The sequence below is a fragment of the Anser cygnoides genome, chromosome Z, assembly GCF_040182565.1.
Source record: "Anser cygnoides isolate HZ-2024a breed goose chromosome Z, Taihu_goose_T2T_genome, whole genome shotgun sequence".
In the NCBI taxonomy this organism is placed as follows: Eukaryota; Metazoa; Chordata; class Aves; order Anseriformes; family Anatidae; genus Anser; species Anser cygnoides.
The window spans coordinates 5,262,811-5,285,878 of NC_089912.1; the positions used below are offsets into that span (position 1 = coordinate 5,262,811).

At 50.4% G+C, this 23,068-nt stretch overlaps 1 protein-coding gene across 1 annotated transcript; it reads right to left on the bottom strand.

The window, feature by feature from the left end:
- Positions 1–1,976: 1,976 nt before the first annotated feature.
- On the bottom strand, positions 1,977–3,449 carry LOC136789012 (E3 ubiquitin-protein ligase Topors-like). Its single transcript, XM_066988257.1, has 2 exons — positions 3,229–3,449; positions 1,977–3,095 (listed from the first exon to the last, which is right to left on the bottom strand). The coding sequence occupies exon 2, from the start codon at positions 3,006–3,008 to the stop codon at positions 1,977–1,979; it is 1,032 nt and encodes a 343-aa protein (XP_066844358.1). The 5' UTR covers positions 3,009–3,095; positions 3,229–3,449.
- Positions 3,450–23,068: the final 19,619 nt, after the last annotated feature.

Below are 23,068 nucleotides of genomic sequence, written 5' to 3' on the forward strand. Positions count from 1 at the left end.
AGCCTCAGTTCTCTGTCATCTGCAAATTTATCGAGGGTGCAATCTACCCATTGTCCAGATCGTTAAGGAAGGTGTTAAACAGGACCAGACCCAGTATCAGCTCCTGGGGTACTCCACTTGTTACTGGCCTCCCACCAGGCCTTGCACCACTGACCACAACCCTCCGTGTCCAGCCGCTCAGCCAGTTTTCGATCCATCTCAATGTCCGCTCATCCAGCCATACATCAAAAGCTACTCCATGAGGACCTTACGTGGGACAAACGCCTTACCATAGTCACAAAGACAATGCCCACTGCCCTCTCAGCCATTGGGCTGGTCACGTCATCTTGGAAGCTCATCAGGTCCGTCTGGGATGACTTCCCCGTGCTGAATCCATGCTGACTACTCCTGACGATGCCCATCTTACACCAACAACCTTGCGTTTTCTGGATTTCAATCCCCAACCTATCTATCATATTTTGAAATGATGAGCAAATTATTTTACCTAGACATGAGAGTAATTATTTTCATATATTGGTCCCCACAGGTGAGCCACACACACATATGCACACACCCACCCACACACATGTAGGTATATAAACTTCTGTTCCATGAAATACACGCTGCTCCAAATGAGGGGACAGCAGACAACAGACTCATCAAGCTGCAGGATCTAAGGCTGGCACTTAAATAAAGTACTCCTAATCTTGTCTACACCGTGTCACCTCTCAAGTGGTAACTGATCCACTGGGCTGTTAAACTAACTCGAAATGCACTTTATGATAGTGAACACACGCTTCCTTTTTTATCCTACAAAAAACCCAAGCCATTAAGCAGCGAGAGCATTCTTGCTGAGCAGCGTGACAGAGGCAGGAGGGCTGGCGGTGTGCTGCGACTCCGCTTAACCACCGCGTGCTAAAAGAGTGTGAGCAGCAAGTGCCTTCTGGCAGTGGTACTTCCTTTTAAAAAGCAGGGAGTGTTTTCTTTACACTCCACGTTAAGGATTTGTCTTTTTTTTTTTTCTTTTTTTTTTCTTAAGACACACTAAAGTGTTTGAAGCTGTTATAACTGCAGTAATCAGAATGTAATTATACCAGCAATGGGCCGGCACGTGCTGCAGCCTTCCAGAGCAGCAGCCAGGTGTAAAAAAGTCATAACATGAGTGAGCGGACTGCAAATTGGCAAAATGTTCCAGAAGTGTAGTGTAAAAAGAAAAATAATAATAATAATAATAAAAATTTGAAGTTACTTGGAACTTTGGTAGAAAATATCTTATGCAGGTTTGCATCTTGTGCAGGTTTGCAGGCACCAGACCACTGAAGGTCTTCTGGGTCGGAGGGAGAATGTTTGAATCAACCTGCTGCTTCACAGTGAAACAGTGTAATGAACAAAGTAACTCTGGCATGTTTAGAGGCTTGGGAGCAAGCAAGCAACTTGGCAGCAGGATTCTTCAAAAGCTTTGGGAAATTGCCGTAGGCCTTTCCACTCGGTGTCTGTGGTCCTCGCGCATCCAGAAATGTACTCCAAGCACCTGTAAGTGTTACTATGTGCTTTCAACTGATACTCTTTGTACAAAACAAAAAATAAAATAAAAGCCCACAACAAAAAACACCACATTTTACACTCCAATAATATTCTTAACCTTTATTTTTATGAATCAGACCAAGCAAGAATTGTTTGTAATGGTTAGGAGTTGTTTAGCAGTTACACTTGTTTTTCAAAGCCCATGATTGTGTTCCTGGCAGTGGCATGGGACAAAGGATATGTTTCCGGTCATCCCAAGGTTGCTTCTACCATTGCAAGTATGAGGCGCTTTCCTTCGTGGGTGTGAGGGACAGTGGGGGCCAGCAGGGCACGGGGACGGCACCAGGAAAAGGGAGGGAAGGCAGCAGCATGCACGGGGCTGTGGCAGCTCTGGTTTGAATCACACTAAGACATTTTCTGCGGTGTAGCCATATATTTTATTGTTCTTTGATTTAAGATCACCAGGAGCCCTGCTAGAAGCGCCGGGGGGGCGGCCTCTTGCAGGGCTGGGCAGAGTCTTGGGCACTGCCTGCCTGGGTGCGCTTCCTGGGGCGCCGGGACCCCCGAGTCGAGCGGTGAGGAGTGGAGGGTCTGCGCCTGCAGGCCCGGGCAGAGGGACCTGCTGCTGCCTCCTGCCCCAGCTCTTCACGGGGCTCTTCCTGCTCCTGGGGGTTGGCTGCAGCTGGGACTTCGCCAGGACCCCCATGCTGGAAAGCGCTGGATGTGCTGGGCAGCTCCTCCATGTCAGGGCCTGCGTTGCTGTTGGAGGGCGCGGGGCTGGTGCTGATGGTTCCCTGCATGGAGGCAGTGGGACCAGAAGCACCTGCAGGGCTGTCCTCCTGTACCCCAGCAGTGTGGCCACTCTCGAGGCCCAGTAGCCTCCGTGCCTCCTCTCCGCAGAGGCCCACGATGGTGCCCACGAGCCCGTCGATGAGCGGCACGGTGAGGGGCCCCAAGGCGGGCTGTGTGTGCTGAATGATGGCGTCCCTGTCCAGCCCCATCACACACAGGGAGTGCAGGAGGAAGCTCTCTGCAGCTCTCGCCTGCCACCAGCGTGTCCCATAGATGGCTGAGAGCTCGCGGCGCAGCCAGGGCAGCACAGGGTCGAGGATGTCCCTGCGCTCCCTGAACAGCACGGCCCAGTCCTCGGGCAGGAGGCCGCCCACAGCAGCGCGGGGATCGGGCTCCGCATCCCTCTCCTCGGCTGGCACAGAGGACGCAGCCGGCGCTGCAGGGCTGTGGGGGGCGGTGGCGCTGCCTGCCTGGAAGCCAACAGGTACGGGCACTGCGGGAGGGGAGACGATGCATTCCAAGTAGTCCTCCTCTCCCCGCACGGAAACCTTGATGGTCCTCATGCCCGTCCTGCAGAGTGGGCAGCTCGCCTTCAGCTTTGCCCAGCGCTGGATGCAGCCCAGGCAGAACCGGTGGTTACATGGTGTCGCGTAGGCCACATCCTTTCGCCCCTCCCGGCAGACGGGACACGTCCACGCCTCCTCTGTGGCCATGATCTTCACGCTAAGGTGCGCTGGGGAGAGCTGATGGTGACGAGCTGCTCCCCTGCACCGGCACTGCAGAAGCGGGTATCGCGCACGCTGCGAGGAAGAGAGAAGGTCACTGGCTGTGCCCCTGCCCCTCAGCAGGAAACCCCCTAGCCCCAGCCCCACGGCTGGGTGGTCCCACGTCCCCCGCGGGCCGCCCCGGGGCACGTGGCCCCACACAGCTCACCTGCGCTGCTGCAAGTGCTCCTCACAGGGCCCCGGCTGCCTGAGCCAGGCAGGGCCGGGGAAACACAGGCACTGCCTGCGGGGACGGGCACTGAGAACAGCTGCCGACGGCCCCACAGCACAGCTCCAACAAATCCTTGCTCGGCGCTCCAAGCCTCGCACAAACGCTCAGCAGGAATCCAGGCACGAGCCAGGCTGGGGCGGGCTCTGCCTGCGCCCCAATATGAGCAGCGAGGGCCGTGAGGTCACAGAGTCCATTGCTGGGTGACCTCAGAGCCCATCGCTCTGGGTGACCTCAGAGCCCATGGCTCTGGGTGACGCCCAAAAACTAAAGTACGTGTCTGAAAGCATTGCCCAGACGTTTTGTGAACTCCAGCAGGCTTGCTGCTCTGACCACTTCACTGGGAGGCCTGGTTCAGTGGCCAAGCCCCGTGTCAGTGAAAGATCTTGTCCTCACCTCCAGGCAGAGCCTCCCCTGTCACAGCTCCATGCCATTCCCTCCACTTTTGTCACCGTCCCCAGAGAGCAGAGCTTAACGCCGGGCCCTCCGCTCCCCTCGTGAGGAAGCTGCAGGTCGCCATCAGGCCTCTCCTCAGTCTCCTGCAGGCTGAACAAACGCAGGCACCTCAGCCGCTCCTCATCTGTCCTGCCCTCCAGACCCTTCACCACTTTGAAGCCCTCCTTTGGATGCTCTCTCTCTAAGAGGTTTATGGCCTTCTGATAGTGCCGTGCCCAAAAGTGCACACAGGACTCGAGCTGATGCTGAAAGAGCGCAGAGCAGAGCACAGCAATCCCTGCCCGCGACCGGCTAGCGATGCTGTGCTGGAGGCACCCCACGATGCCGTTGCCCCTCCTGCCTGCCAGGGCCCACGGCTGACTCACGTTCAACTTGCCGTCGACCAAAAGCCCCAGAGCCCTCTCTGCAGGGCTGCGCTCCAGCCTCTCCTCCCCCCAGACTGTCCGGACAGCCAGGGTTGCCCGTTGCCAGGTGCGCAATCCCTCACTCGCTCTCGCTAAACCTCATCTTGTTGGGGATTGCCCAGTTCTCTGATTTGTCAGGATCTCTCTGCAAGGCCTTCCTCCCCTCCATGGAGTCAGACGCTCCTCCCAATTTAGCATCGTGCCTAAATCAACACAAGACGCCCTCGAGTCCTGCGTGCAAGTCAGTTAGGACAACATTGAAGAGAACTGGCCCTAAAATGGAGGCCTGCAGAAGCCCCCTAGTGACTGGCCGCCAGCCCGATGCAACCCCATTTACGATAACCCTTGGAGCGCGACCCGTCAGCCACTTGTTCACCCATGGCATTATGCATTGCTCTAGCTGTGTGCTGCTCAATTTGTCCAGAAGGAGACAGTGAGAAACAATATTGAAGCTGTGCTGAAATCCAAACAGGTGCCATCAGCTGGCTTCCCTTGGCCAACTAGACGGTTGAGCACTTCCGAAAAGGAAATCAAGTGCGTTAAGCAGCACTTTCCCCTCATGAACCTGTGTTGGCTGTGATCAATGACTGCATTGTCCTTCAGGTGATATTAAGAACTCCCAGAATACTTTTCACCATATTTTTACCATTTTTTCCTCCCAATTGATTGGGGGGAGTTGAAAAATCATAAAATAATAATAATAATAATAATAATAAAGAGAAAATCATATTCATGTTCATAAGAAGAACAGGAATAAAAGAATAGGGAAGGTAAGCGAGGCAAAGTGCAACCGCTGACCAGCTGCTGACAGATGTCCATCCCATCCCCAAGTAGCAGCCCTCATACCAGCCTGGCCTAGCAGTTCCTAGTAATAATTCAGCACCATGCCCTGTGTTATGCAATATCCCTTTGGCCTTTTGCAACGTCCCTGTGTGAAGCATTTTGTACACAACAGATGCAAATCTGCTCCCATCCACTGCTTTCTCTGTTGAATGTAGAAGGGCAACATTGCTGACAAATGCTCTCTTGCAGCCCCTAGTCTTACATCTCGATCCTTAAGCAAGCTGCATTTAAAAAGGAAACGGGAAAGGGGAAAGTGAAAAGGCAAAAGGGAAAGGGAAAGGGAAAGGGAAAGGGAAAGGGAAAGGGAAAGGGAAAGGGAAAGGGAAAGGGAAAGGGAAAGGGAAAGGGAAAGGGAAAGGGAAAGGGAAAGGGAAAGGGAAAGGGAAAGGGAAAGGGAAAGGGAAAGGGAAAGGGAAAGGGAAAGGGAAAGGGAAAGGGAAAGGAGAAATAAAAATTTAGGAATGGCTATACGGAAGGAGAAGCGTCTTTCCTCCACATTGCATATGGGGACCAAGACTGAAGCAAAGGAACCTTTGTGGCTGAACCAGAAGAATTGGAGGTTAATTTGAAAATGTTCTTCTCTAGGCCAAAGGAAAAAATGCACTGAACACTAGGTCAAGGCAAGAAATAGAAAGCTCTTCTTGAGGACAGAAATCTCAAAACCTAAGCACAACATCGGGGGAAGATTAGGGCTGTCCAGAGGAAGAAGAAATACCCACAGAGTGAAGTGGCAAACCCATCCCTGGCTGGAGTAGGGTTGAAAGTTGTAGCCTCTGCTTACACACACGATGGCAAGTACAGCAGCAGTCTCTGCGCAAAGCAGACTTTAAAAAGAGAACCCATTCCTAAACCATGGGAGAGATCCTTGACACAATAGCTCTCAAAGTCGTGAAGAGAGCAGAAGAGCGGTTTTGCACACAGCGTTTGCTGTTTCCATTGCTTGTCAGGGTTATGCTTTCCTTGTATACAGCATCTGCATACAGATGCTGCGAAGCTTCCAGGTCGCTCCCTGTCACTGGGTGAATTTTCACGAAGGAGAGTCCGAATGGAGGGAAACTGGGCTGCATGGACTCAACTACTAAGCCTCATGCTTAAGGAAGCCAGCGTCCTCCACAATTACACTTGGCAGTCGGTGCCTGGACGCTGCCCAGTTCTGGTGGCATAGAATCACTGAATCACAGAATATCCTGAGTTGGAAGGGACCCATAAGGATCATCGAGTCCAACTCCTGGCACCACACAGGTCTACCTCCAAATTCCGACCACGTTGTTATAAATTACGTAGCCCCCCTTCCTGGTACTGCGGCTGCGTCGACTGTTGCTAGGGGGTCGTCTCCTGTCCCTCTGGTGGTCGCACGGATGAAGGCCGTAGTCTTCCTCCGCTTGGTATGTGGTGTTTTTCCCTCCTTAACCGGTCATGTTGGTTTGTCTTAAGATAGGACAGTGGGTTATCAATTTTGCAGTTATAGTATTTACACAAAGTTCTCTCAACTTTCCGTCCGAGACAGCAACAGGCAGGGAGCCTCAAGGTCCTTACAGCCACCTGGCGACTCCCTTTGTTCCTTCTTAATATAGCCATGGGAAATAATGAACAAACATGCTTCATACACCACAATCCCTCCTTTTTCTTTTACTTACTTATTTTGTTCCTTAATTCCTGGTATGCCTGTCTGCTGAGCGTTAGAGTTTCAGCATCCTCACTCGTGGTTATGGGTTCATATTTGGCACTGATATGCATCAAATGTGCTGCCTCTAAACGGTTTTTTACAATCGCGATTACTCGATTCAGAATACATGGTCCAAAAGTTAGACTCAACATTAATAACAACAAAGGTCCCGCTATTGTCGACAGTAAAGTTGTAAGCCAGGGTGAATAATTAAACCAAGAGTCGTATCAATTCTGCTTAGCCTCATTTTCTCGCTTTCTTTTTTCTAATCCTTCTCTGAGCTTCATCATTGTATCCCTCACTACTCCAGTGTGGTTTGCATATACACAGCATTCTTCTTTCAAGGCGGCACATAATCCACCGTGTTGTAAATACACCAGATCTAATCCTCTACGATTTTGCAAAACAACTTCCGATAATGACCTTGCCGATTTGTCCAGGGCAGTAATTGACTGTTCAACTCGAGCTAAGTCTTCATCTACAGCCACACGTAGGGAGGTGAACTCCTGACTTTGTCTGACCAGAGAGGCAACTCCAGTGCCCACCCCGGTGCCTCCCAGAATTATCAACGTTGCCAATGTTATAGCCGTGATTGGTTCTCTTTTTGTTAAGTGGTTCTCTGCTACCGTGTGCCGTGTATATACGTACTCTTCAGAATGGTATAGAATTCTTGGTACAATTATCACCTGTATACAGAAATCTTGAGATACATTAAAGAGTTCAAGTGATAAACAAGGGGTAACACCTATCGATGAGCAGACCCATCTAGCGTTGTTTGCGGGAATTAACCACCTTTCTTTACTTCCTGGTGTAACCTTCTCCGTAATACTGCATAGATGGAGCTTCTCACTAGGGATTGTACCTACACACCTGCCATTCCCAGTTACTTCCGTCAATGTTATTCCTACATCCCTCCCCCAATTGCATTGTGGAGGGTTGGGGTTACGTGAACGGGTGGCCTCTCCCAGATCCCCAGTGGCGTCATCATATGGAGGCCTTATATCAAGGCATAACCAGCAAGGTTTAGGGATGTTGGGAATTGTTTGATTCAATAAATAATAACTAGCATCCACGATTTTCCACATGTTATTCTCTGTCATCCCTTCATTTTTTTCATATTTTTGGCCTACTGATTTATTAATGACCTTCAGTGGTTTTGGGCTATTTGGAGTTCGTATTTCAGAAGCTTGTGTAGGTTGAATTCTTAAAACATTTCCTGACAGTTCTTGGTTTGGTCCTACCCGTTGGGGGTTCTTAATCTCTTCTTTCCTTCTATATATTATCCCTCCCCTATCAGCTCCGGATTCATGCAACCTAATTCCCCAGCGTTGTCCTAGGGTCCACCTTTGACCTCCCGGTTGGGTTACATTGATGTATAGGAATTTGCAATCTGACCTGGAGAGGGTGGCGTAATGCTGTAGTTCGCCCTTATGGTTACATCCTGGTGGCCCGTACCCACCTTCAAATATTTGTCCACTCCAGCTCCGGGATTCCAGTCTGTGGCAATAGTCTCACAACCCCAATAGGCACAAAAGTATTCATGTGGATAGTTACAATACGGTCTTCCCGGGTTAGAACTTGGGCACATATAGAAGCTCAATTGACCAGAACATATGTTTGGTACATTTTTGCCCCATGTCACAAGGTCACACAGTAAGACCTTACAACTAGGGCCCCCAGCGGTAATTATTTGCTGCACAACATGGTAATCTTCCCATCTAATTAGGCTCCAAATAAAAGGTTGATGAGGATGCGCAGACCCAGGAACAGTGCAAACACTTACACCTACTACTATGTATCGCAAAAAGTGGATAGGGCCCATTTTCGGAGGGTTTTTTTTCTTTTTTTTCTTTTTTTTTTTTTTACCTGGTCACGCAGTTCCCCACCGTTTCACTCTCTGCCTCGCTTGTCAGTTCGGTTGCGGCAAACTACAAGGTGCGCGTTCTTCTCAGCAGCAGTAGTGCTCTTCAGGGGTGTTTCTCGGTTAGCTGCAACCTCTTGCCTGTTACCGATCACACAGAGCCCCCCTCCTCCCCCTTTTTACGATACATAGACAGTGACAGTATATATTATACTTATCGAGGCCGTTTCAGAGTGAGCTTTAAGTCATCAGGGCCTGCGACCGCTTCCCCATTCTCTTGTCTGGATTGGTCCCTTCACACGACTGGCATGCGTCCACCCCTTCTCAGCCGTCCGGATAGCTGTCTCTGTGGTAAGTAAAACAACATAGGGGCCTTCCCACCGTAGTGTTAAAGATGTTTCTTTCCATGTCTTAATTAGAACCTTATCTCCAGGCTGTATTCTATGGATTGCTATATCTAACGGGGGACGCTATGCCACCAAGCCTTTCGCTTGTAATTCCCTCCATCTATTCATCAGCTGTATTAAATAAGGTGTTAATTGAATGTCCTGTATCTGGGGGTGATCAGATGGCATCTCTAGATCATAAGGCATACCGTATAGTATTTCAAAAGGTGAGATTCCGACATCGGCTTGAAGCTGTGTTCGAATATTCAGTAGTGCAAGTGGTAAACATTTCACCCAGGAGGATTTTTTCTCCATCATAAGCTTTGTTAGTTGCTTTTTAATTTCCCCATTCATTCATTCTACGAATACGTTCTTCATTCGTGCCACGGAGTATGATATTCCCAACTTGTCCCCAAGGCTTTCATAGTTTCTTGGGACACTTTTGATATAAAGTGCGGGCCTCGGTCAGAATCAATTGTTTCTACAATCCCGTACCTCGGGATAATGTTTTCTAATAGTATTTTTACCACAGCTTGGGCCGTTGTTCTCGTTGTCGGGAAAGCTTCCACAAAGTGCGTGAGATGGTCTACAATCACTAATAAATATTTGTACCTTCCCACTTTCGGAAGTTCTGTGAAATCCGATTGAATTCTGGCAAAAGGTCGGTGCGCTAATTCCCGACCTCCTAACACTCTTTTCCTCATTTGCCGGGCAGTCACTCTCTTACAGACAAGACAATCATGCACAACTCCTTTTGCTACATTGTATATTCCAATACACATATATTTTGTAGCGAATTGATCCACTAGTGCTTGAGCTCCCCAGTGGGTGTTCTCATGAAACCTCCGTAGCACTCGCACAGCTGCAGACTTAGGAAGCATTTCCCGTCCATCAGGCAATACCCATTTACCCCCATCTATTTCTTTTATGCCCATTTGAGCCATTTAATCCTTTTCTGGCTGCGTAAAACGGAGTAATGTATATATGGGTCCGTGTAAATAACAACGTGACTAAATGTACAGTCCAAACGCTTCTTAAACTCCAACAGGCTTGGTGCAGTCACTACTTCCCTGTGGGCCTCTTCCAGTGTGCGACAACCCTCTCAGTGAAGAACCTCTTCCTGATGCTTATCCCATTCCCAAGGAGCAGCCCTCATTCCACCCTGGCCAAGCACTTCATAGCAATAGTTCAGCACGATGCCCTGTGTTATGGAATATCCTTCTGGCTACTTCAGCTCAGCTGTCCTGCTGCTGTCCCCTCCCAGCTCCTTGAGTTGGGATATACCTCCAGATATCCACCCCTTATTCCATACCATTTATGTCATGCTCAGGTTACACTCTTTCCAATACGTTCTAATTAATCACCATTTTCATCTATGATATATAGCAATCATGGTAGTGATGACATACACTATTATATAATAATTAACATACTACAATTCAACTCATGGGCTATTCTCACCCAGTATCAAATCCCCTTGAGGTACACACCGGACCTCCCCATTCTTTTGCATTACCCACCAAGTGCATCCAGGTCCCTGAGCAAAAGCAATTCCACGAATGGGTTTGCCTTTTCCTGAGGCAGGAGTAGCCCAGACTGTTTTACCCAGCACGTTTCTTACGTGCACTACAGGAACTTTATCCCCTTCTACAGTGCGTAACAGGTTTGATTGGGCAGGTCCAGCTCGGTTGGCAGATCCCCTGGTATTGACTAACCAGGTGGCCTTTGCCAAATGTGTATCCCAATTTTTGAATGTCCCAGCACCCATTGCTTTCAGTGTAGTCTTCAACAGTCCATTGTATCGTTCAACTTTTCCAGAGGCTGGTGCATGATAGGGGATGTGATACACCCACTCAATACCATGTTCTTTGGCCCAAGTGTCTATAAGGTTGTTTCGGAAATGAGTCCCGTTGTCTGACTCAATTCTCTCTGGGGTGCCATGTCGCCATAGGACTTGCTTTTCAAGGCCCAGGATAGTGTTCCGGGCGGTGGCATGGGGCACAGGATATGTTTCCAGCCATCCGGTGGTTGCTTCCACCATTGTAAGTACGTGGCGCTTGCCGTTGCAGGTTTGAGGGAGTGTGATGTAATCAATTTGCCAGGCCTCTCCATATTTATATTTCAGCCATCGTCCTCCATACCAAAGAGGTTTTGACCGTTTGGCTTGCTTGATTGCAGCACGTGTTTCACAATCATGAATAACCTGTGCTATAGTGTCCATGGTCAGGTCCACCCCTCGATCACGAGCCCATCTCTATGTTGCATCTCTACCTTGATGGCCTGAGGTGTCATGGGCCCATCGGGCTATAAATAATTCACCTTTATGTTGCCAGTCCAGGTCCACGTGAGCCACTTCGATCTTAGCAGCCTGATCCACCTGCTGGTTGTTTTGATGTTCTTCAGTAGCCCGATTCTTGGGCACATGAGCATCTACATGGCGTACCTTTACAACCAGGTTCTCTACCCGGGCAGCAATTTCTTGCCACAATGCCGCAGCCCAGATGGGCTTGCCCCTGCGCTGCCAGTTGTTCTGCTTCCATTGCTGTAACCACCCCCACAGGGCATTTGCTACCATCCATGAATCAGTATAGAGATAGAGAACTGGCCACTTTTCTCGTTCAGCAATATCTAAAGCCAGCTGAATGGCTTTCACTTCTGCAAACTGACTCGATTCACCTTCTCCCTCAGCAGCTTCTGCAACTCGCCGTGTAGGACTCCATACAGCAGCTTTCCATCTCCGATGCTTTCCCACAATACGACAGGACCCATCAGTGAACAAGGCATATTTCTTCTCATTTTCCGGTAGCTTGTTGTACAGTGGGGCTTCTTCAGCACAGACCACCTCCTCCTCTGATGATATCCCAAAGTATTTGCCTTCTGGCCAGTCCATAATCACCTCCAAGATTCCTGGGCGACTGGGGTTTCCTATTCAAGCCCGCTGAGTAATCAGTGCAACCCACTTGCTCCATGTAGCATCAGTTGCATGATGTGTAGAGGGGACCCTTCCTTTGAACATCCAGCCTAGTACCGGCAGTCGGGGTGCCAGGAGGAGCTGCGCTTCAGTACCGACCACTTCCGAAGCAGATCGAACTCCTTCATATGCTGCCAATATCTCCTTTGCAGTTGGAGTATAGCGGGCTTCAGATCCTCTGTATCCCCGACTCCAAAACCCCAGGGGTCGACCTCGAGCTTCCCCAGGTTCTTTCTGCCAGAGGCTCCAGGTGGGACCATTCTCCCCAGCTGCGGTGTAGAGCACATTCTTTACATCTGGTCCTGTTCGGACTGGCCCGAGGGCTACTGCATGAACTATTTCCTGCTTAATTTGTTCAAAGGCTTGTCGTTGCTCAGGGCCCCATTCAAAAGCATTCTTCTTACGGGTTACTTGGTAGAGCGGGTTTACAATCAGACTGTAATTTGGAATATGCATTCTCCAAAACCCCACGACACCTAGGAAAGTTTGTGTTTCTTTTTTGCTAGTTGGTGGAGACATAGCTGTTATTTTGTTGATCACATCCATTGGGATTTGACGACGTCCATCTTGCCATTTTATTCCTAAAAACGGGATCTCTCGTGCAGGTCCTTTAACTTTATTCTGTTTTATGGCAAAACCGGCCTTCAGAAGGATTTGGACTATTTCCTTCCCTTTCTCAAAAACTTCTTCTGCAGTGTCACCCCACACAATGATGTCATCGATGTACTGCAGGTGTTCAGGAGCTTCCCCCTGCTCCAGCGCAGACTGGATCAGTCCATGGCAAATGGTAGGGCTGTGTTTCCACCCCTGGGGCAGCCGATTCCAAGTATATTGGACTCCCCTCCAAGTGAAAGCAAACTGTGGCCTGCACTGTGCTGCTAGAGGGATGGAGAAAAATGCATTAGCGATATCAATTGTGGCATACCACTTGGCTGCCTTTGATTCCAGTTCATACTGGAGTTCTAGCATGTCCGGCACTGCAGCACTCAGTGGTGGCGTGACTTCGTTCAGGCCACGATAGTCCACTGTTAGTCTCCACTCACCATTAGACTTTCGCACTGGCCATATGGGACTATTAAAAGGTGAATGAGTCTTGCTGATCACTCCTTGGCTCTCCAGTTGACGAATTAGCTTATGGATGGGACTCAGGGAGTCTCGGTTGGTGCGATATTGCCGCCGGTGCACAGTCGTGGTAGCGATCGACACTTGCTGTTCTTCAACCCTCAGCAACCCCACAACAGAAGGGTCCTCTGAGAGACCAGGCAAGGTAGACAACTGTTTAATGTCCTCTGTCTCCAAGGCAGCTATGCCAAAAGCCCAGCGGAACCCTTTTGGGACCTTGAAATATCCTCTTCTAAGATAGTCTATGCCAAGGATGCACGGAGCATCTGGGCCAGTCACAATACGGTGCTTTTGCCACTCATTACCGGTTAGACTCACTTCAGCCTCCAATACAGTTAACTGCTGGGATCCCCCCGTCACACCATAAATACAGATGGGCTCTGGCCCTTTATAGCTTGATGGCATTAGAGTACATTGTGCACCGGTGTCTACCAAAGCCTTATACTTCTGTGCGTCTGACGTGCCAGGCCATCGAATCCACACAGTCCAATAAACTCGATTGTCCCTTTCCTCCCCCTGGCTGGAGGCAGGGCCCCTCTAGTCCTGGTCAGAATCTTCGTCTCTGTGTTTAAAGGACTGCCTGCTGGAAGTTGGAGCAGCAAACTTTTCAGAGAACCCCTTTTTCCCAATTGTTTTCTTTTGCAATTCACGTACCCGTGCCTCTAGGGTCGCAGTAGATTTTCCATCCCATTTTCTCATGTCCTCTCCAAGGTCACGTAGGTAAAAGCACAGGGTGGCGCGGTGTGTGTGCCCACCATATTGTCTTCCTTGCATAGATGAACGTTTACCCCTAATAGCTGAGACACTGGTTTGTACAGGTGGGGAGGAAAATAATCTCTCTTCAAGTTGGTGGATCTTTTCAGAAAGTTTCTCCAAAGTATTCTCTTTTAGCTGGTGGACACTGGTTCGTTCAGGTGGAGGGGAAGATAAATTCTCTTTAAGTTGGTGGACCTCTTCAGAGAGTTTCTCCACAGCCGAGACACAGGCCTGTAGGGAAGAGGAGAGATTTCCTTCGTACTGCCGCAGTATTTTAGTCACTTCATTCACTGGGGGATTCTCCTCCTCTTTCCAGGTTAGTATTGCCAATGAGCTGGCATATGATCATGGTGCACTCCGTACAAACTTCCGCCACATGGGTCGTGTACACTGGACTTCATCTGGATCTGCGGATGTTTGTGCGTCGTCTAGGTCCTTATAAATTACTTCCCGTACGGCCAATTCCCTCAGGTACTGAATTCCCTTCTCCATGGTGGTCCATTTGCCTGGTAGACATACAAGTTCTTCCTTGAAGGGATACCTTTCCTGCACAGCTGACAGGAGACGCCTCCAGAGGCTGTGAGATCGTGCTCCATCTCCAATTGCTTTGTCAATGCATGCGTCCCTAGCAAGGGATCCCAGCCGCCTGGCTTCCCTGCCCTCTAATTCCACATAATTGGCTCCAGTGTCCCAGCACCGGAGCAGCCAGGTGACAAGCTGCTCACCTATACAGCGACCAAAATCTTTTCGCACATCTCGTAGCTCACGCTGGTATAGAGTCCGGGTAGTTACTGTTGATTTTTCGACATCCCCATCCTCATCTTCAGTCTCCTGCACCTTTGATGGCCCAGCCTCGTCTTCTCTATGCCCAGACTTAGCAGAAGACTGTCTGCGTTCTAAACGACCTGAGCCTCTATACCATTTTTTCACCTTGTCTACAGGGGCAACTTGCACTGCTACAGCTCGTTTCTCTGACCCAGACACAGGGTCTGCCACAGGGGTTGGAATACCCTCTGCGGGGTCAACTTGCACTGCTACAGCTCGTTTCTCTGACCCAGACACAGGGTCTGCCACAGGGGTTGGAATACCCTCTGCGGGGTCAACTTGCACTGCTACAGCTCGTTTCTCTGACCCAGACACAGGAGTGGGAGCAGCTGCAGGAGCCGGAGCTGCTGCAGGGGTTGGAGTGGCTGCAGGAGCTGGATCTGGAGCGGCTGCAGGAGCTGGATCTGGAGCGGCTGCAGGAGCAGCTTTACACCTTGGCCTGGTGTAAACACTGTTCTGCAACAATTAAAACATCAGCATGTTATCAGCGCTTTTCTCATCCTAATCCAAAACATAGCACCCTACCAGCTACTATGAGGAAAAATTAAGTCTGTCCTAACTGGAACCAGGACACCTGCCCATGGAAGTGGGGTGGGAAGTGGGTGGTCTATAAGGTCTCTTCCAACCCAAACCATTCTATGATTTCTTAAAAACAATCTTCCCTGTACAATCTTTCTCATGCCAAATAATCTTAGATATTTCTTTCTCCTTTGGACAAAATACGTGTGATTTCCTTAGCTGCCTCTGATGAGTCCAGAGAAGAGCAATCTTTGAGACTGTTCCCCAAGAAAACACAATTCAGGCAGAGCACAAGGTGGTGGGATGGTTTTGTTGAGACAGGAGAGAGAGCCATGCAGAGCCAAGAGGCTGATCATATTTGCAAAGGGTATTTAACTCCCAACAAGCTAAAGTTAACTCCAGTGACAGCTGAAACCATTAAGCATCTTCCAGGATGATGGTGTCTATCCACAGGTAAAATCATGCTTTCTGGGGAGCACACTCAAGAGAGTATCATTAGAAAGGGAGATAAAAAAGGTTACCAAAATAAAATAAACACTTGTTTCATCTTGAAAATGTAGATAGTGTTTACTAAACCCTCTTCTCTGAAATAGGCCATTATGGACTGCCCGTTTTTCTAAGCTGTTTCCCATCTCCCCATCTTCTTTTTCTTCTGTCTTCTGTTGTCTCTGCTGTATTTGAACTGGCCTCTGGATGAAGGTTTATTTAAACAAACTAGAGACAAAGACATTTCAACCACAAGAATGTGTTTCCACTTAGATTCCAGTTGCTTTGATTTTGTATTTTGCCACTTGAATCTTTCTATTTAGTAGCATTTCCACCTAAGACCGATATTAGTGTTCTTTCTAGATGAAGTTATCCCAAAGAATTTTGCATTTTTTTACCTCTTTAGTTCAGGTTTTTTTTTTGTTGTTTTTTTTTTTTTTTTTACAACAGCAAGAGGTTTCTCTGTATTTTTTTTATATAACTGTCATGAAGTCCTGTTGCGAAGCAGGAAACAAAATCAATATAGAAGGCAAGCCATACCACCTCACCTTTGAACTGCTGTACACTTTTCACTTTTCTCTTTTCATTTAACAGTTTTCTTCAGTTAATTTCTGATATGACCTTGTGACTAGTGTTTTGTATTTCAACATATTTCTAGATCGCAGGTCACCTCAATGGGAGAGGCACTTGGCTCTCCAGAAAACTTGTGAGGAATCAGGCTGGTTTGTTCAAACAGGGCAAATTCCTCTCTGGCCTTTCTTGTTTCCGTTTGAAACACTTAACTGGGGCTTGGATTAGGTCAATGAAGAATAAATCTAAATCTAACCATTCTTAAACTGAAATCAAAATGCCCACGTGTTGCTTTGACCAACTTAGCCAAAGCAGCCCCAGACTGTGGATAGGCGAGGCTTGTGCCTGCCCTCTGCTCCTCCTCAGGGCAGCCTTCAGATGCCTGTGCTATCTGACCGTATTGCCGAGTGACATTAAGCCACACAGACTGCTTCTGGACGCTTTCAAGGGCTACCAGTCTAATAGGTCAAATGCTGATTTATATCAAAAGAATAAAATGCAGCTGGAAATGTACTGCAGTGTGAGTTACTAGAACTGCTGCTGGAAAAGAGTTTTAGAACATTGTTTGAGCTGAGGTTCTGCTATGATAAAGCAATGGCATTTCAAAGCACATTAATCAGCCATGACCAAAGGGACAGTGGGGGCCAGCAGGGCACGGGGACGGCACCAGGAAAAGGGAGGGAAGGCAGCAGCATGCACGGGGCTGTGCCAGCTCTGGTTTGAATCACACCGAGACTTTTTCTGTGGTATATTCAATCTATTTTATTGTTCTTTATTTCATAAACTACAAGAGCCCTGCTAGAAGCGCCGGGGGGGCGGCCTCTTGCAGGGCTGGGCAGAGTCTTGGGCACTGCCTGCCCGGGTGCGCTTCCTGGGGCGCCGGGACCCCCGAGTCGAGTGGTGAGGAGTGGAGGGTCTGCGCCTGCAGGCCCGGGCAGAGGGACCTGCTGCTGCCTCCTGCCCCAGCTCTTCACAGGGCTCTTCCTGCTCCTGGGGGTTGGCTGCAGCTGGGACTTCGCCAGGACCCCCATGCTGGAAAGCGCTGGATGTGCTGGGCAGCTCCCCCATGTCAGGGCCTGCGTTGCTGTTGGAGGGCGCGGGGCTGGTGCTGATGGTTCCCTGCATGGAGGCAGTGGGACCAGAAGCACCTGCAGGGCTGTCCTCCTGTACCCCAGCAGTGTGGCCACTCTCGAGGCCCAGTAGCCTCCGTGCCTCCTCTCCGCAGAGGCCCACGATGGTGCCCACGAGCCCGTCGATGAGCGGCACGGTGAGGGGCCCCAAGGCGGGCTGTGTGTGCTGAATGATGGCGTCCCTGTCCAGCCCCATCACACACAGGGAGTGCAGGAGGAAGCTCTCTGCAGCTCTCGCCTGCCACCAGCGTGTCCCGTAGATGGCTGAGAGCTCGCAGCGCAGCCAGGGCAGCACAGGGTTGAGGATGTCCCTGCGCTCCCTGAACAGCACGGCCCAGTCCTCGGGCAGGAGGCCACCCACAGCAGCGCGGGGATCGGGCTCCGCATCCCTCTCCTCGGCTGGCACAGAGGACGCAGCCGGCGCTGCAGGGCTGTGGGGGGCGGTGGCGCTGCCTGCCTGGAAGCCAACAGGTACGGGCACTGCGGGAGGGGAGACGATGCATTCTAGGTAGTCTTCATCTCCCCGCACGGAAACCTTGATGGTCCTCATGCCCGTCCTGCAGAGTGGGCAGCTCGCCTTCAGCTTTGCCCAGCGCTGGATGCAGCCCAGGCAGAACCGGTGGTTACATGGTGTCGCGTAGGCCACATCCTTTCGCCCCTCCCGGCAGACGGGACACGTCCACGCCTCCTCTGTGGCCATGGTCTTCACGCTAAGGTGCGCTGGGGAGAGCTGGTGGTGACGAGCTGCTCCCCTGCACCGGCACTGCAGAAGCAGGTATCGCGCACGCTGCGAGGAAGAGAGAAGGTCACTGGCTGTGCCCTGGCCCCTCAGCAGGAAACCCCCTGGCCCCAGCCCCACGGCTGGGTGGTCCCACGTCCCCCGCGGGCCGCCCCGGGGCACGTGGCCCCACACAGCTCACCTGCGCTGCTGCAAGTGCTCCTCACAGGGCCCCGGCTGCCTGAGCCAGGCAGGGCCGGGGAAACACAGGCACTGCCTGCGGGGATGGGCACTGAGAACAGCTGCCGACGGCCCCACAGCACAGCTCCAACAAATCCTTGCTCGGCACTCCAAGCCTCGCACAAACGCTCAGCGGGAGTCCAGGCACGAGCCAGGCTGGGGCGGGCTCTGCCTGCGCCCCAATATGAGCAGCGAGGGCCGTGAGGTCACAGAGTCCATTGCTGGGTGACCTCAGAGCCCATCGCTGGGTGACCTCAGCATGGGGAGACATCACGTTGTGCTGGGTGGCAGCCGGGCGGGTTTTCACAGAATCACAGAATCGTCTAGGTTGGAAGAGACCTCCAAGATCATCTAGTCCAACCTCAGCCCTAACACTAACAAGTCCTACACTAAACCGTATCACTAAGGGCTACATCTAAACGTCTTTTAAAGACCTCCAGGGATGGTGACTCAATCACCCCCCTGGGCAGTCCATTCCAATGCCTAACAACCCTTTCGGTAAAGAAGAAGTTCTTCCTAACATCCAACCTAAACCTCCCCTGGCGCAACTTTAGCCCATTCCCCCTCGTCCTGTCACCAGGCACGTAGGAGAACAGACCAACCCCCACCTCTCTACAGCCTCCTTTAAGGTACCTATAGAGAGCGATGAGGTCTCCCCTGAGCCTCCTCTTCTCGAGGCTAAACAACCCCAGCTCACAGTATCACAGTATCACAGATTTCTAGGTTGGAAGAGACCTCAAGATCATCGAGTCCAACCTCCGACCTAACACTAAGTACTCCACTAAACCATATCGCTAAGCTCTACATCTAAACGTCTTTTAAAGACCTCCAGGGATGGTGACTCCACCACCTCCCTGGGCAGCCCGTTCCAATGCTTAATAACCCTTTCGGTAAAGAAGTACTTCCTAACATCCAACCTAAAACTCCCCTGTTGCAACTTTCGCCCATTCCCCCTCGTCCTGTCACCAGGCACGTAGGAGAACAGACCAACACCCACCTCTCTACAGCCTCCTTTAAGGTAACTGTAGAGAGCGATAAGGTCGCCCCTGAACCTCCTCTTCTCCAGGCTGAACAAGCCCAGCTCCCTCAGCCGCTCCTCGTAAGACTTGTTCTCCAGACCCCTCACCAGCTTGGTCGCCCTTCTCTGGACTCGCTCGAGCACGTCCATGTCCTTCCTGTAGCGAGGGGCCCAAAACTGAACACAGTACTCAAGGTGCGGCCTCACCAGAGCCGAGTACAGGGGCACAATCACTTCCCTAGCCCTGCTGGCCACACTGCTTCTTATGCAGGCCAGGATGCTGTTGGCCTTCTTGGCCACCTGGGCACACTGCTGGCTCATATTCAGCCAACTATCAACCAATACTCCCAGGTCCTTCTCGGCCAGGCAGCTTTCCAGCCACTCATCTCCCAGCCTGTAGCTCTGCTTGGGGTTGTTGTGCCCCAGGTGCAGGACCCGGCACTTGGCCTTGTTGAACTTCATACAGTTGACCTCAGCCCATCGCTCCAGCCTATCCAGATCATCCTGCAGAGCCTTCCTGCCCTCGAGCAGATCGACACACGCACCTAACTTGGTGTCGTCTGCAAACTTACTGAGGGTGCACTGGACGCCCTCATCCAGATCATCGATAAAGATATTAAAGAGGACCGGCCCCAGCACCGAGCCCTGGGGGACACCACTAGTAACCGGCCTCCAACCGGATTTGACTCCATTCACCACAGCTCTCTGGGCCCGGCCATCCAGCCAGTTTCTAACCCAACAAAGCGTACGCCAGTCCAAGCCCCGAGCAGCCAGTTTCTTGAGGAGAATGTTGTGGGGAACTGTGTCAAAAGCCTTACTGAGGTCAAGGTAGATCACATCCACAGCCTTCCCCTCATCCACCAAGCGCGTCACTTTGTCATAGAAGGAGATCAGGTTCGTCAAGCAGGACCTGTCTTTCATAAACCCATGCTGACTGGGCCTGATTGCGTGCTTGCCCTGCAAGTGCCGCGTGATGACATTCAAGATAATCTGCTCCATGAGCTTCCCTGGCACTGAGGTCAAGCTAACAGGCCTATAGTTCCCCGGATTATCTCCAGAGAACGAGACTGTCCCAGGATAAGAACAATGGCTAAGGAAAACGAGACAAACACTTGCAGAATCGGCAAGAACAAGAAGCTACAAAATCTTGGGCCCTTCCATTTCCAAAACAAACAAACAAAAAACAACAACAAAGAAATTAAAGTTTAGTCAAATAAAACTGTATATAGAGGGCGTAGTTACAAGTGTAGGTTGTGGGCCTGTAGTACTCAGCCAGTGAGGAAAGGGGAGGAATTAAACATCGGGTAACAGGGGATATAAGGTAATGATATACTGTTACTGTGCACCCCTGTTCGCAGGACACACAGCATTGCAATTGTGAATAAATAAATAAATTAGCTTCCCAGAAGACCCTGTCTGAGAAAATTATTGAGATATTTCTTATACCAATAAACATGGGAAAATCTGCAATCCTAGGACCTATGTAGAGAGAATGTAACAAACCGTGTGAAGGGAACAATGAGAACAAACGTCATTACAATACGTTCTCTTTATTTTTAACTTTTAAAATAGCCTTTTTTTCTGCTACGTGGATTTTCATCTCATGATCGGCGGATTAATAAGGCAAGTTTCTGCCTTAACTGTTTGCCCGGTTGGGGCATTTGTGACCACGGAATCACAGAATGGCTGAGGCTGGCAGGGCCCTCAGGAGCTCATCTGGTCCCACCCCTGCTCCAGAGCCAGGTGCCCAGGCCCGTGTCCAGGCAGGTTTTGAAGATCCGTAGCGAGGAGACCCCACAGCCTCTGGGCAGCCTGTGCCAGTGCTCAGCCACCCGCACAGCACAGAAGTGCTGCCTGGTGCTCAGAGGGAGCTTCCCGTGCTCCAGTTTGTGCTCACTGCCTCTTGCCTTGTCCTTGCGCACCACTGGCAAGAGCCTGGCTCCGTCCTCTTTGCACCCTCCCTTCAGGTATTTATGGACGCTGATGAGATCCCCCTGAGCCTCCCCTTCTCCAGGCCGAGCAGTCCCAGCTCTCTCAGCCTTTCCTCCCATCCCTTGATCAACTTGCTGTCTGTTGGAGTCTTCCCAGTATGTTTGGGTCTGCCTTGTACTGCGCAGCCCAGAGCTGGACACGTTGCTCCAGGTGCAGCCTCACCGGTGCTGAGCGGAGGAGGAGGATCAGCTTCCTCAGCCTGCTGGAGACACTTTGCTCCTGCCAGCCCGCCTCTCCGGCCTGCTGAGCCCACCTGGATGGCAGCGCGGCCCTCTGGTGGGTCAGCCACAGCCTCAGTTCTCTGTCATCTGCAAATTTATCGAGGGTGCAATCTACCCATTGTCCAGATCGTTAAGGAAGGTGTTAAACAGGACCAGACCCAGTATCAGCTCCTGGGGTACTCCACTTGTTACTGGCCTCCCACCAGGCCTTGCACCACTGACCACAACCCTCCGTGTCCAGCCGCTCAGCCAGTTTTCGATCCATCTCAATGTCCGCTCATCCAGCCATACATCAAAAGCTACTCCATGAGGACCTTACGTGGGACAAACGCCTTACCATAGTCACAAAGACAATGCCCACTGCCCTCTCAGCCATTGGGCTGGTCACGTCATCTTGGAAGCTCATCAGGTCCGTCTGGGATGACTTCCCCGTGCTGAATCCATGCTGACTACTCCTGACGATGCCCATCTTACACCAACAACCTTGCGTTTTCTGGATTTCAATCCCCAACCTATCTATCATATTTTGAAATGATGAGCAAATTATTTTACCTAGACATGAGAGTAATTATTTTCATATATTGGTCCCCACAGGTGAGCCACACACACATATGCACACACCCACCCACACACATGTAGGTATATAAACTTCTGTTCCATGAAATACACGCTGCTCCAAATGAGGGGACGGCAGACAACAGACTCATCAAGCTGCAGGATCTAAGGCTGGCACTTAAATAAAGTACTCCTAATCTTGTCTACACCGTGTCACCTCTCAAGTGGTAACTGATCCACTGGGCTGTTAAACTAACTCGAAATGCACTTTATGATAGTGAACACACGCTTCCTTTTTTATCCTACAAAAAACCCAAGCCATTAAGCAGCGAGAGCATTCTTGCTGAGCAGCGTGACAGAGGCAGGAGGGCTGGCGGTGTGCTGCGACTCCGCTTAACCACCGCGTGCTAAAAGAGTGTGAGCAGCAAGTGCCTTCTGGCAGTGGTACTTCCTTTTAAAAAGCAGGGAGTGTTTTCTTTACACTCCACGTTAAGGATTTGTCTTTTTTTTTTTTCTTTTTTTTTTCTTAAGACACACTAAAGTGTTTGAAGCTGTTATAACTGCAGTAATCAGAATGTAATTATACCAGCAATGGGCCGGCACGTGCTGCAGCCTTCCAGAGCAGCAGCCAGGTGTAAAAAAGTCATAACATGAGTGAGCGGACTGCAAATTGGCAAAATGTTCCAGAAGTGTAGTGTAAAAAGAAAAATAATAATAATAATAATAAAAATTTGAAGTTACTTGGAACTTTGGTAGAAAATATCTTATGCAGGTTTGCATCTTGTGCAGGTTTGCAGGCACCAGACCACTGAAGGTCTTCTGGGTCGGAGGGAGAATGTTTGAATCAACCTGCTGCTTCACAGTGAAACAGTGTAATGAACAAAGTAACTCTGGCATGTTTAGAGGCTTGGGAGCAAGCAAGCAACTTGGCAGCAGGATTCTTCAAAAGCTTTGGGAAATTGCCGTAGGCCTTTCCACTCGGTGTCTGTGGTCCTCGCGCATCCAGAAATGTACTCCAAGCACCTGTAAGTGTTACTATGT